The sequence below is a fragment of the Empidonax traillii genome, unplaced genomic scaffold (assembly GCF_003031625.1).
Source record: "Empidonax traillii isolate 1590-97213 ecotype Southwest subspecies unplaced genomic scaffold, ASM303162v1 scaffold45:size3623477, whole genome shotgun sequence".
NCBI classification, from domain to species: domain Eukaryota; kingdom Metazoa; phylum Chordata; class Aves; order Passeriformes; family Tyrannidae; genus Empidonax; species Empidonax traillii.
In genome coordinates, this window is record NW_020955238.1 from 2379902 (window position 1) to 2393000 (window position 13099).

Below are 13099 nucleotides of genomic sequence, written 5' to 3' on the forward strand. Positions count from 1 at the left end.
TGATGAGGTCCCCTCTCAGTCTTCTCTTCTAAACAGGCCCAACTCCCCCAGCCTTTCCTCATAAGTGACATGCTTCAGTCCTCTAAATCATCTTGGCATCCCTTTGCTGGACTCACTCCAGGAGCTCCATATTGCAAGAAACTTTGACCTTGGTTCTGTAATAATTGAAGATACATTATTTGCAAAAATATTTGGTCCATTTAGAGAGAAGGATGTTGGGAGGAACTGTGTGAAAGGCATTACAGAAGTTCAAATAAATGATATTTGTATTCTTCCCTTCTCCACTGATGTAGCTACTCCATCATAGAAGGCCACTGGGTTGGTCAGGCAGGACTTGCTGTTGGTAAAGCCGTGCAGGTTGTCTCAAATCACCTCCCTGTCTTCCATGTGCAGGATTTCTAGGAGGATCTGCTCCATGGTCTTCCCATGCACAAAGGCGAGGCTGGGAGATCAGTAGTTCCTAAGGTCCTCCTTTCTATCCTTTTTAAATATGGGTACATTTCCTTTTTTCCAGTAACTTGGGACTTAATCTGACTGCCATGACTTTTCAAATATCTTTGAGATGGGTATGGCAACTACAAACAGAGAGGTTATGAAGCCTCCTTCTCTGGAGATATACAAACTACACACACCATATAGACAAATTCAGATTCTTTTTGCCTGCTGAAGTCCACTCGGGCCTTATCAGTCTCTAATGTTCCTGTCAACAAGAGACCAGAAAGGACCAATTCCATCATTCACACAATCTAGATCAATGGTTCATCCTGCAATAGCAGAGAAGCTGGGTGTACAAACACATGCCCACTGCTCCAGCCAGGGTCTTCTCAAACAGGTGGCTAGAATAATTACAGCATAATTATTCATACAGCTGTCACTTTGAAGGACTTCAGTCATTATGCTGCGGGTAATCTTTCTATCAACAACTGTATACAAACAAAAGTACACAGGTCAGCTTTATAGAGATCACCCTTTAATCCCCAAATCCACACTAAGCTATGACATGGGTCTCTCATGGTTGAAACTATGAGCATCTGCTATTGCTTCAGGGACAAGAATGTGCATCTGTGAGCAGTGCCAGAAAAAGGTATCAGAAGGGGTAGGTGGGAACACCAGCCCACAATGAGAGATGAGATATCACAGCCATATAGTAAATGCCCAATCTACACCCCCCCCCTTCTGTTCACACAGCTCCACGGGGAGTTTCTGTGTGCTGGCAGTTGACCACCAGGAAAAAAAAAAAAAGGAAAGTGTTGCCCTTACTCAGTGGATGATCTTTACATTTCAAAATTGTGCAAATGGGCTTTCACAGTAGTCCTTGAGTCTTCACTCGATCCAGTCCCCAGGAAAGGCACTACAGCATTAAGTAAAGGCAGCACAGGGAATAGAAATCCACTGCTCACCTGGAAGCAATTCTAGCAAACAGGTCCCAAGCAGGGCACTGTCTGAGGACCTCTCTTTTTAATTAAGCACCAAGCAAGCGAATACAGTCGACACCAGCAAGAAACAAAGAGTGAGTCAGAGAAGTCATGTTACATATGCATTACTAATACACTATAATTCCAAGGTAAATCCTTACTGGCTTCCTTAGGCAGGCCAAAATAGATCAAAGGGACCTAAAACTGCCTCAGATACTTGCTGTGGAAGATTAGGGCCCATTACTAATATAGACCTTAGTGTTGTTCCAGCTAAAACTATGTTTAGAATTAAAATGTAATTCGACAGGTAGCAAAGCACTGAAGGAGTGTCTGTACCAAGGACAGGGGCTGCACATGGGACTCTCTTTTAGAAAACAGTTTACATGGGAAAAGCAAGGCGGCCAAAACTTCCTGAGACAGCAGGGAGGCTAAGGGCAGAACTGCAGCACTGAATGAACTGATGCGACATGACAGCAACCGATGTTCAGCTTTTAGTACACTTCCATCTACTGACAGATGATGCTTTTGATTACTCAGAGAAAAGCACACAAATAAACCTCTCATTACCGCAGGCATCAACGGCCACTGAGGGGAAAAAAGCTAAGTGCATAATTTCTGAACTTAAATCATCCCAATATCAAAACCGGTTTCACATTTTGCTCTTATCTAGACCATATATCAATTAAAAGTAATGCATCTGAGAAAAAATTATTATAACCAAAAAAAAAATGGTTTATCCTTAAAGTTGCAGCAGAAGAATCACTGTTCACAGTAACTTTTTTGCAGTGGAACAAGCCAAAAGATAGTGGTGAGTTTTCCTTCATACAGAAAAAAACCTATTTAGTTTTTATTATTTCAAATCAGAAAATAACAGCAAACAGTAGCTCCAGAGTTCAGATTCCTATTTAGGTCCTTCTTCTAATGAAGATGAAAATGAAAGAAATATTTTTAGATTTTCATTTCTAGGGAGCTGTATTAACATCAAATCGGGCACTTCCTAAAGTACTTTAAATGTGTACTTCAGAAGAGTGATTAGGGACTACTTAGTGAATTAATGAGGTTACTCTGTGTTACTCCTTAATGAAAGAAGGACTTCAAGTTAATGAGGTTACTCTGCAACACACACTACATCTCTTGCTAATTACTTTAATTCTCTATGTCCACCCAACTTCACTCCTGTACTCTCAGGACAAGAGCTTCTGCTACTTAGTGTCTTGCAAGTCTTCCACCCACCCCAGTTCCAAGATCTTGCTGGAAGACAGGTTTGTCTGAAATAGGTACTATTCCATATCAATATTTACCATTTATATTCTAATCTATTAAGATTAGGGCAGTAGAGCATTCTCTGTTCCCAGTACTGACATCAAGAACTAAACCATCTTAAATGCTGATTCTGTATAATTCTGTATAAGATTCATACTTCCAGAGTCAAAACTAGTGATTACATTTTAAAGAGCATGATACCCAAATTCTTTTAATATGCATTCTTCCTCTGAAAAAAAAAAAAATTACTTGGCCTAAAAACATTTTCTAAATATCATAATCATCTTGATGTCAAGAAAGGCTACGAAAATTTGTCAATACAATTATATTACTACAGAATTTACAGCACTATAATCAGCATAACTCCGTATGCTAACACACTTCTGAACCTTTATACACACACCCACCTCTTTAGGAACATGAATATCCATAGGGATACAACATTCTTAAATAGCTACAGCAGTAAGCTCCTGCCAATGCTAATCCCTTAAACTCTAATGAAGTGACTCAGCTGATTTTACAGCTTGCCAGTGTAAAGAGATACCAAGGAAGTAAAAATAGGCACTGTAAACTCATTTCTGTAATTACAATTTGTATTTTAATGCAGTTAAAATCCTTAGCTAAAACAGAAATAATAATTGCGAAGACTACTGCTGTGCTTAAACAAAACCTGAAAGAAGGAAAAGAACAACTCCAGTTCATCCCCAAAACAGTTAATACAACTCCTGCTCACATAAGGGTGTGTTACTCAGTTCCAGAGTAACTGCTGGACGCAGCTGATGCTCGATGTGGAGCCCCTGGCATGTGACAAAGCCTTCAGCTTCAGGCGCCTGGTCCAAGACATGTGACTTGTGGCAGAAAACCAAGCTCAGCTGCCTGCCAGCACTAGTGCTGGATCTTTAATGCATACCATATGCTGAGACCAGTTAAAAGTGGGAAAACAAGGAATTACATGTGTTTACCCTACTTAATATATAATAATTTCAAAGGAAAACTAAAATACTGAAGCCAATTCTCATTAGTAACTGTTTCTGAGGAAAAATATACAAGTTTATGTTTACTACAATGTGTCACACAACTTTGAAACTTTAAAGAACATCTGCCACAACTGATTTCTTCTTAAAGCAATAATAATTTCAACTCATTTTTGCTTAATGATTGTTTTTCCTTTCTGTAGTTCTATGGGAGATCTCCGACTTTCCCTCATTGTTTCTTTCGCTCTAAGACCATTTTGTTTCTATGCATGAACTAAAACCAACACCAGAGAAATCAAGATCATCCACAAGAGAACTGCTCACACACCTGCACTGCCTGTGTGTATTCTTCTGGATCCATTTCCAAAACATACTGTGCACTGTTTTAGTGTAATACTGTTACAGAACAAATGAAGTCTAGAAAAAATCTACTTATGTATAAGACTTTTGACATACCATACTACATTTAAAGGTACAAAAAAGAAGCAACTAAAAATTACCTGCTAATTTAGGAACTTTTACCAGAATTACAAAGTATTAAAACTTTCACAACTCCAAATCTCTACTCTCAATTCCATAGCTCAGGCCAATAAAATTAAGACAGAGATTTTCAAATTCCATCCGGTATCTACTCCAGCAGAAAAATCCACATTAGAAATTAAAATAAATCAATTTGGAATTCAAATTTGACATTTAAAAATACTTTAAAACTTCTCTGAGCTAAATAAATGACAGAGCTGAACCCTCTTCGAAGCATTCACTATTTGTGGGGAACACATAAGTATTCAACTACACATTCAATAAACATCAGTTGTGTAAAATGAAAAATAAATTTTAAAAAAAAGGAAACAGAAAGCTTCTACAGCCTAGATAACTTCTATATTTCTAAATAAATTATCATTAGCATTGCTCTTGAATTTACAAAGGATGTGTTGGGATGCATTTTGCATTTTTCAGTGTATTATAAAAATTATGCCATACCTCAGAAAAAACATATGTTTTTTCTCCTGTCTTCAGCATTCTGTAAATATTTTGCTGAACAAATAAAAGAACTTGAAACTACAGGTTTTACTGCCTATGACTTCCACTAGTAGCAACCGCAATTGCGCAAACAGATAATGCTTCAAATACACATTACATGTCTTAACATTTCAAAAGGAAATAAGCAATTAAAACAAAACGCATGATTTTGTATATGTGCCTAAATATGCACATCAGCCCACTAGCTTCTGCTTCATTTCCAGGTGCTCAAAAAGAGAACTGACTTTAACAAGAAAACTTCCACTTCCCCATTAGCAATCTGCTTAACATCTATGCTATCTATACCTCTCCAGAAGAGGCCAACATTAGAAGTCACTTGACTGGTACAGTCATGCAAGAAAGGAAGCCCACTATTTGAAATTCCTGTAACACCTCTTTTATTGGTCTCACCCAATCTCTTAGGAGCTGGGCTCTTTCAAAAATTCATTAACTTTAAGCCTTAAAATTCTGCACTCATGTTTTGCATAGTACTTGCAAGGGTCACTTCAATTTTATCTCACACACAAAACTCTGAACAAAAAGGCTACTTGATGATGCTACTAGAAAAAAATCTTAAAAATTACAGACTAGTAAACAGTGACAATGTGATGAGTTATACAGTTGTCTGGACTACCCAGAGGCATTTAAACAAAATGTGTTTTAACACATACAAATGCCAAGTTACAGATCTTAGTCTAGGTAATATACCAAGCCACACCTAAGAAGCAAGCAATCATATCCTTGAAAGCAACTCTGAAAACAGATAACTAAAACCACACTTACTGTACAACATCTTGGAAGCCTGTAACTAAACTTGGCATGTTTAACTGTTAACAGTAATTCAGATGTACTACTATAAACAGCATGAATTAAGGCATCACTGGAAAATATCTCTGAAAAACTTGTAAACTGAAGAACTTGAGAGGGGAAGGAAGATCGAGAGCTGATCTTCATGTGCAAGTGGATTCACACTAAGAACAGTACTTGCTTTTAATCTAACAGGAAAAGGTAAAACGACTGCCCTCCACAGAATGAAGCAGCCTGGCCAATTCGTACGAAAAAGAACAAGTAAATTGAAACAACAAAGACAACTTAGACAGCAGATGAAATAGCAAAACAGGGGATAAAATTAGGTAGGATGCCCTCTCAGAGAGCGCTAGATACACATTATGCCTGTATCAAAAAAGATGCTCAATCCAGTAATAACCAGGTAAAATATAAGGGCCAATGACAGAAGAGAGGATGTCAATCTAGATGACCTAATCTATCCTTCCGGCCTTTGCAACCATTAAGATTGTCAAAATAACTAGACAAGGTTAATTATCTCCATAATACCAGTGACAATGAGGTCATAATTCCCATTTTACAAAAAGCAACCAGAAAGACATTAGTTTTTAAAAACTCTTAAAATTGGAAAAAAAAACCAACAACCAAACAGCCTTAAAAATCAGGAATAACTCTAAACAAAGGACAAATGCTTTGCATAGTTTAAAATAATGAAAACTAATCTACTGTTAACAACAACACTTAATTTAACAACTAATTTACTCATGGCTGCACTCCAGCACAGAACCGTAACAATGGTCTGACTTTTTTTTTTCCTTAAAAAAAATAAAACGAGCAAATCTGTAGGACACGCAATGTGAAATCACCTTGATAAGAACAGAGCTGCCCTCTCAGCCTGTTAGTTCTTCCATGATTGTTAGATCTGCTAAAGGACACTTCACCGCTGCCTGAATTACAAGATGCTTTTAAACCAGCCCAGATTGTAAATACATGCTCGATAAACAGCAATTTGAATTCCTATCCCTATCTGTGCAAGAAAAATTGTTTTCCTCTGTGTATCTAATTTTGATTTACTGGAGTTATACAACCCTGATAAAGACAGGAGAATGTAGTTTTAAGCAATCAGGTGGAGGTAAAGCTAAACTATCCCACATTAACCATCTCACTACCTCCTATCAATAGTCTTTGGTTCATTAGAATTTCTTCACACTAGTCATTACACACTAGTAAATACAAGATAAATATACACACCTTTTCCCCAGTGAATAGATATTTGGAAAGAACAAGGTTTATTGTAAATCAAATGTATTTGACCTAAAAAATAAACTAAAACAATTTTTATTTTAGACATTAGAATCCTAAGTTATGATTCCCTGTACAATTTGGTTTTATTTGTCAAATGAACTGATAACTCTCACTCCGATAATTTTCTGCAGACCAAATGTGTTAATGCTAAATATACAGAAATGACTTAGGGAAGAGCCAAAGCAGAAGACATGCTTTCTCTTTGAGCATTAATAAGGCCTGTATTTCATCTGCTGTATAAAAAAGGTTTTACTTTACTTGTTATATTACTGCCTTGTTCTACAAATTTTCTTTGTAATTGAGGAAAATGCATAAATAACATGTTGCTTGCTAAGTACTTTTACTCTGGCAGACAGGAAAAGAAAATAGCAACAGAAAGCCCAGAGCAGAGGTGTTCTAATTTAATTTCACCAAAAAAGTGAAACAATGAAACAGGGAGAAAAAAGATAAATTGAACCAACTTAAAGGAAAAGGGTTATATTAATCATGTGAGATTGTAACTAACAGCCTCTAGCATTTAAATTGTTAGAGGTAATTTAAAGTACTAAAAAACCGCCATGATTTCAATTGTGTTATATAAAATGCATACCTTAAACTCCTGTTAAAGTGGATTTAATAGCACACAGTTTAACTACAATTTGGGACTAACACTTGTAATCAAACTGGTTTAGCTATTTTACTCCAGTTCAGCTATTTAACAGAACCATTTCTCCTCATTCATTAAGTTTCTGTAGTTCAAGCTACTGGCTTTTGCTGCTGGTAAATTGTTAGCCACTCTTCATGCTAACTGACTAGCAGTGTCTGTGACTCATTATCACCAGAAGATGAATATGCTGCTAATTTTTGTTATGTTAACATATGAGTAACTTCCAAAATAATTTAACTGGATGTACTATGTAAATCTGGGAAGAAGTAAAGAAATGTCAGCTGTTTGGCAGCACTACCTGTTGTTAATGGGCTGCATACCCCACAATCTGCTATGATGCTGCTAGAACTGTGCAAGAACATTACAAAATACCGTACACTCGTGCTTGCTTCCCTTTTTAAGTTGATCTGAAACACTAGTTTCAATACTCACTACTCTTGTACAGAAGCAAATTGTTAGCTTTGAAATACAACATTTCCTTGAGAATATGACTGCAAAGTAACCCTCCTACTTTACTGCAATAATGACGTTCAAAATTTTTGAATCCAACATTTCAATAGGTTTTTTTCCTCCTCCAACTTCATGCTTTCTTCACTAAGTGAGATTGTGTATTGCCCTTAACTCCTTAAGATATCAGCCCAGAAACAGTGTTATGCTTTTAGAGAAAGTGCATACCTGTCAATATTTTTTGTGTCTTTGTTGCACAGCTTTGCCAGTCCTCACAATACACAGCTTTTAATCACCACATGTACTCCACTAAAACGATGAGCTTAGCTCCATGTCACATAAGCAAATAACTTCTTGCATAAAAGTGGACTGATACTTAACTGATCCCTGAAAAACACTCCATTTTGTTCTCTAAGAAACTGTTTTAAAAGTCCACACTTCTGCCTTTCAGTTGCTGAACTCCACAGATGAAAAATTTTCAAGTTTTGTTAATATATAATTAATAGCAATAAACAATTCCAAGATCTTGAAAGAACATCTGCACAGCATCCAAGAATTTGGGAATGCTGTTCTTGCTTAGCAAAATGAAAAAAAACCTTGTAAAAAAATTCCTTTAAAAACACAGCTGAAAAGTAACTATAAAATATTATCCATGTATCATTTTAGTTACACTCTCTCAGCACATGACAATTTTGACTGTTTGAATTGTCATTTGGAAAAACTCTAAATTGCTTTTCAAGACATCATCTATTTCTAACAGACTTTCAAAATACATAAATTTGCCTTGAAATGCAGCTGGGATACCACAAGCACCTGAGACAATCCACTGAGAAGTTCTCCACTGAAGACTGTATACCTTTCTTTGCTTCTCCCATATTTCCAATTCTGTAGTTCTACCTCCGGTTCTAAAACTAACCATCTTCAGCAGAAAAGTAACAATCAGAAAACTAACAGCAGGAAACCAACCACCTTCTTCAGCAGGTTTGAAGAGCAGCTTGCTCTTTCAGTGAATTAGGAGTCCAGTAAGCCCTAACAGCAGCATGAAGCAAGAGTATGGTTGTGAGGAATAAAAACGGTAGGTGATAGATGGGAAGAGGCAGCTGTCCCTTTTGAAGGTAGTGAGCTACCGTGTCAGCTCACCAAAGACTGAGGTACCACATCACACACTTCAGTATATTCACTGAGCCAATCAAAAGCATCAATTTTAACTTTGTTGTAATATCATTTCAACCTTGTTAACTTTTCCACAGTTTACACCTTATTCTCTTATTTTTGAGTGAAACTTACAACAGTAAAAGAAACAAACACTAGAAGATCAGTTACATTAAATTATATCAAGGCTCAAAACAAAAATTAAAATGCCAAATGGTATTTTAACTGTTCTTTCTTTTAGACATAAAAAATAACTTTAGAACCACAACAGTGCAGTAATAGAGCGTTCATTATCTAAGAAAAAAAGCGCTTGGGCTATTTGATTCATTTATATGGAAATGAAAGTCTGTTCTAAATAAGATTCATAAAACCCACAACCGGTTTGTATTTTAAAAGTTGGTATTTCATTCCTGATTCTCAAATACTCAGAAGATAATTTTAAAAACGCTTATGCCTAATTCTATTTCTGAATATTCTGAAGCAAGCAATTCACCTAGAATCATAAGAAAAATTCACTCTGAAGTAACAAATTCTTTTCTACAACAGGAAAGTCTGAGGCTGCAAACACATTGCTCAGTATCAGTACTATGAGGGCAGATATTGCAGGGAGATCCATTCTGCTTCATAAGTCTCTTCCAAGTCAAAATTTTACCCATCAGCTCACCAAGGCCAAGAACAGGCAATTTCAAATTTTAATGCACTCTACAAAATTGTTCTCACTGTTATATAACTACTACAAATCCAAATTTTACAGATGTAAGAATTTTGCATTTTCTGTAATAAATGCGGTCACGAAAGAGAACCGTTTTTAAGAGATAAGTCTGAAAACTGTTTACTTCAGAGCTACTAAACTAAACAGTGTAACAAACAGCTACCTTCTTAAACGCTTCTAAACCTAAAAAGAGGATGTATCAGAAATACACCAGCCATACTCTACTATGCAAAAGAAAGTGAGAGCAATGAAAAAAAACATGGTAGAGAGGCAAGAGAATCAAGATCAGAACTGAAGAAGCAAACAAAGTGAGATATATGAGATTTAAAAGTTGTGGTTGTTTACACTTCTGCTACCTCCTTCCAAACTAGTCTGGGTCCTCAAAGAAAGTCATGTAACATATGCACAACAACACTATTAAGTAACAGGAGTGATTACATCAGAGTTTTGGGCTGTGAGAAATATACCAAAGAGCGAGTGCAGGGACTGCGCTACATGTCATGCACAAATGCAGTTGAGAAGGAGCATGGCATGAACAAGCAACATGCTTCAAAGAAGGGGCAAAATATGCTAACATATATCCAGGTGATCATTATAGTCCTAATGCAAATAAAAGTTTTTCACTACCAAAAAAAACCCCACCACACAAAAATCCACACACAAGATTTCCACATTGTTTAAATTAAAGAAATGTATTAAGAGTTGAAATAGGCTCATATGTCAGAACAGGCACTGGTATCACTCAAAGGACACTGTTTTTAATCAGACAAAGGAACTTCACATGGCATTAACAGGAACTCTTCGTTTCAGTGATCTAAACTGAAGTTCAGTCTGTAAAAACATTTTTAAGGCTGAAAGTTTCTACGAATGTTAAATATAATATTCAGCTACCAAAAGAGGAAAATAACATCCCATAAAGGAAAGCCAAGACTACTTACGTTTCAAAACAGCGATCCACGTTGTCTGACATCAGAAGTAGCATGCATAGCTGTTCCAGTGCTATCAGCTGCATATCCCTTTCATCTCCCTGCCCCATCTGTAGCCATTCCAGCAATGTGTCTGGGTCCACATCTGCCATGGTGTTCTTTTTTTGTAAAAAAAAAAAGCCACTTCCACTTAAATTAAAAAGTACCAAAAATTTCCTTTAATTGTTCAAGCCAGACTAACTTCAGCACAATTAATTTCTCTCTTCAGTCAGCCTCACGCTTTTGCAGTTTTCACCTAAAAACAAAAGGTAAAAAAAGTAATCGTCAATCATCATCGCAATCTTGTTGTTAAACTTTCTGTATTTGCTTCTGTCTAAAATGTATAGCATATTTTGGGGCTGACATTAAGAAAATTTCCACATATTTTAACAGCAAAGTTTGGTTTTTTTCAAGTTTATAAGTAAACAGGAATGAGTTTGTTCTGTTTTGAGGATAACTCAAAATTAAGACTAGAAAAATTGTGCTTAACCCTTCTGTGTATTCTCAAAGCTAAGAGAGTGATGTTTTGCCCATCCCCTTCCCTTTAATATCACTTTATTATAAGGTGTTCAACTTTCTGAGAGATGTATTACCTCCTCACTAAAGTATTCAAATATAGTAAGACAACAAATTTCACGTTTTAAATAGAAATCCACAAAAGAAAAAACTGAGGTGTGTAACTACAGACTTGCAGAACCCTTGAAAGCGTTTTATGAATCCTTTACCTTTTAAAACAGTATTCAAGCATAAGAAAAATAGTCTTTTTATATCAAAGAATAAAAAAAGACAACATAATAATCACTTCAATTTTCAGGAGCTAGGAGTTTGTCGGGTTGTTTGGACTTCCTTTTAAAAAATTACCTAATTCCTTTTTTTTTTTTTTAATGTAGTGAGTAATTCAAATAATTCACGTACATATAAGGAAAACAAAATTATTTGCTGGCCAAATGCCACAGTTGTACATACAAGCTGAAGACCAAAAAAGTCCCTTTAAAATGCTAAGATACTGTTGATCTACATGTTTGTTTTTTATTTTTTTACGAACAAAGAGTCAAATTCACCTTCCATGCATAACACAGTAAACATGACTATTTTCATAGAAAAACTAAAAGGTTACAAAACAATTTATCCAAACAAAACACATAAGGAAAAAAAATCTTTTTTAAAAATATAGCTTTTAGAAATAGAGTTAGTTTATCAAACTCATAGGTAAATATCAAATGCCAACAGTGTCCTCACAAACTGGGGGGAGGTGGTGTGTGAGGGAGAAGCTTGATCTGGACAAAGTCTGCCTACTTGTTTACTTGCTGCTAACGAGTTAATAGTTAAAAAATAACTCCATCAAGGGCACGTCTATGAAAGGGAATCAGAAATTAGCATTACATGGAGAAACACACATTGGATCAGCAGTACTCTTTCACAATCGCTTTGAACTCAAAGATGTGACAAAAGTATGGCAAACAGGATTTTTATGTAATTTAGGGCCATAATGTTACAAATCACTCAATTACTGCTTGCCAGTTACGTATTTGATATTGTCTTACTCTAAAAAGTAATTTAATGTTAGTAAATTAAATTTCTGTGCTTTAACCCATGCCTGTGATCCTCTGAGCTGTTTACAGACTGTATTTTCTGCACCAACACTATATAAAACTACTTTCAGCCAGTAAAAGTCGGACTGTATTTCAAATATAGTACCTCTCCTTAAGGCGACTAAATCTTTAGTTCCAGGGGAGCGGGGAAATGGGTGATAGCGAGAGAAACAAGAACATTAAGAGAGACAGTGAAAAGTGGTGTAAGTTCAGCACGGGCACCTGCTGTCCTTAGACCCCAGACGGGCTCCAGCTAGACGGAAGCGTCTCCGGAAAACGGAGCTCCCAGGAGAGCCGCCCCGGAGCGGGGCCAGGCCCAGCCCCGCTCCCCCCGCACCGCCTGGGCCTGTTCACACTCACCAGGCGGCCCCGGGCCCGCTCGGGGCTTCGGGCCCCGTCCCCACACGGCGTCACCCGGGCAGGGCAGGGCAGGGCAGGCACCGCCTCCCCCTCCCCGCCGCCCCCGCACGGGGCACCCGGTGGTGTGAGGGGCTTCCCGGCAGCACCGTCCGCTCTGCCCCCGGCCCCCCGCACAGACCTCCCTGCTCCCGCCGCCTTCCGGCCCGCTCCGTCCGGGCCCGCCGGCACCGGCCCGCCAGGCCCGGGCAGCGCCGCTCGAGTTCCCGGCGAGCCGCAGGCCGCGCAGGGTGACCCGGCCTGGCGGCCCGCGAAAGGCGCCGTTTGCCCGGCGCCGGCGGGACAGGCCCCGCGCCGTCCCCGCCGCTCACCTCAGCCTCCCAGAGCCTCCTCGCCGCAGCCGACCCTACTCAGCGCCGCGCCGAGAGCGGGGCAGCGGCGCGGCGGCGGCCCGAGCCCCGCGGC

At 38.1% G+C, this 13099-nt stretch overlaps 1 protein-coding gene across 10 annotated transcripts in view; it reads right to left on the reverse strand.

Moving 5' to 3' along the window:
* Window positions 1–13099, reverse strand: part of HECTD1 (HECT domain E3 ubiquitin protein ligase 1) — a 58545-nt gene extending 45446 nt beyond the window's left edge. For all 10 annotated transcript variants that reach the window (XM_027878760.1, XM_027878755.1, XM_027878753.1 and 7 more), the window contains exons 1-2: window positions 13006–13099; window positions 10659–10941 (exon numbers count right to left, since the gene is read on the reverse strand). In XM_027878760.1, coding sequence (XP_027734561.1) covers window positions 10659–10798 — 140 coding nt within the window. In that variant the 5' untranslated portion in view covers window positions 10799–10941; window positions 13006–13099. The remainder of the gene's footprint in view (window positions 1–10658; window positions 10942–13005) is intronic.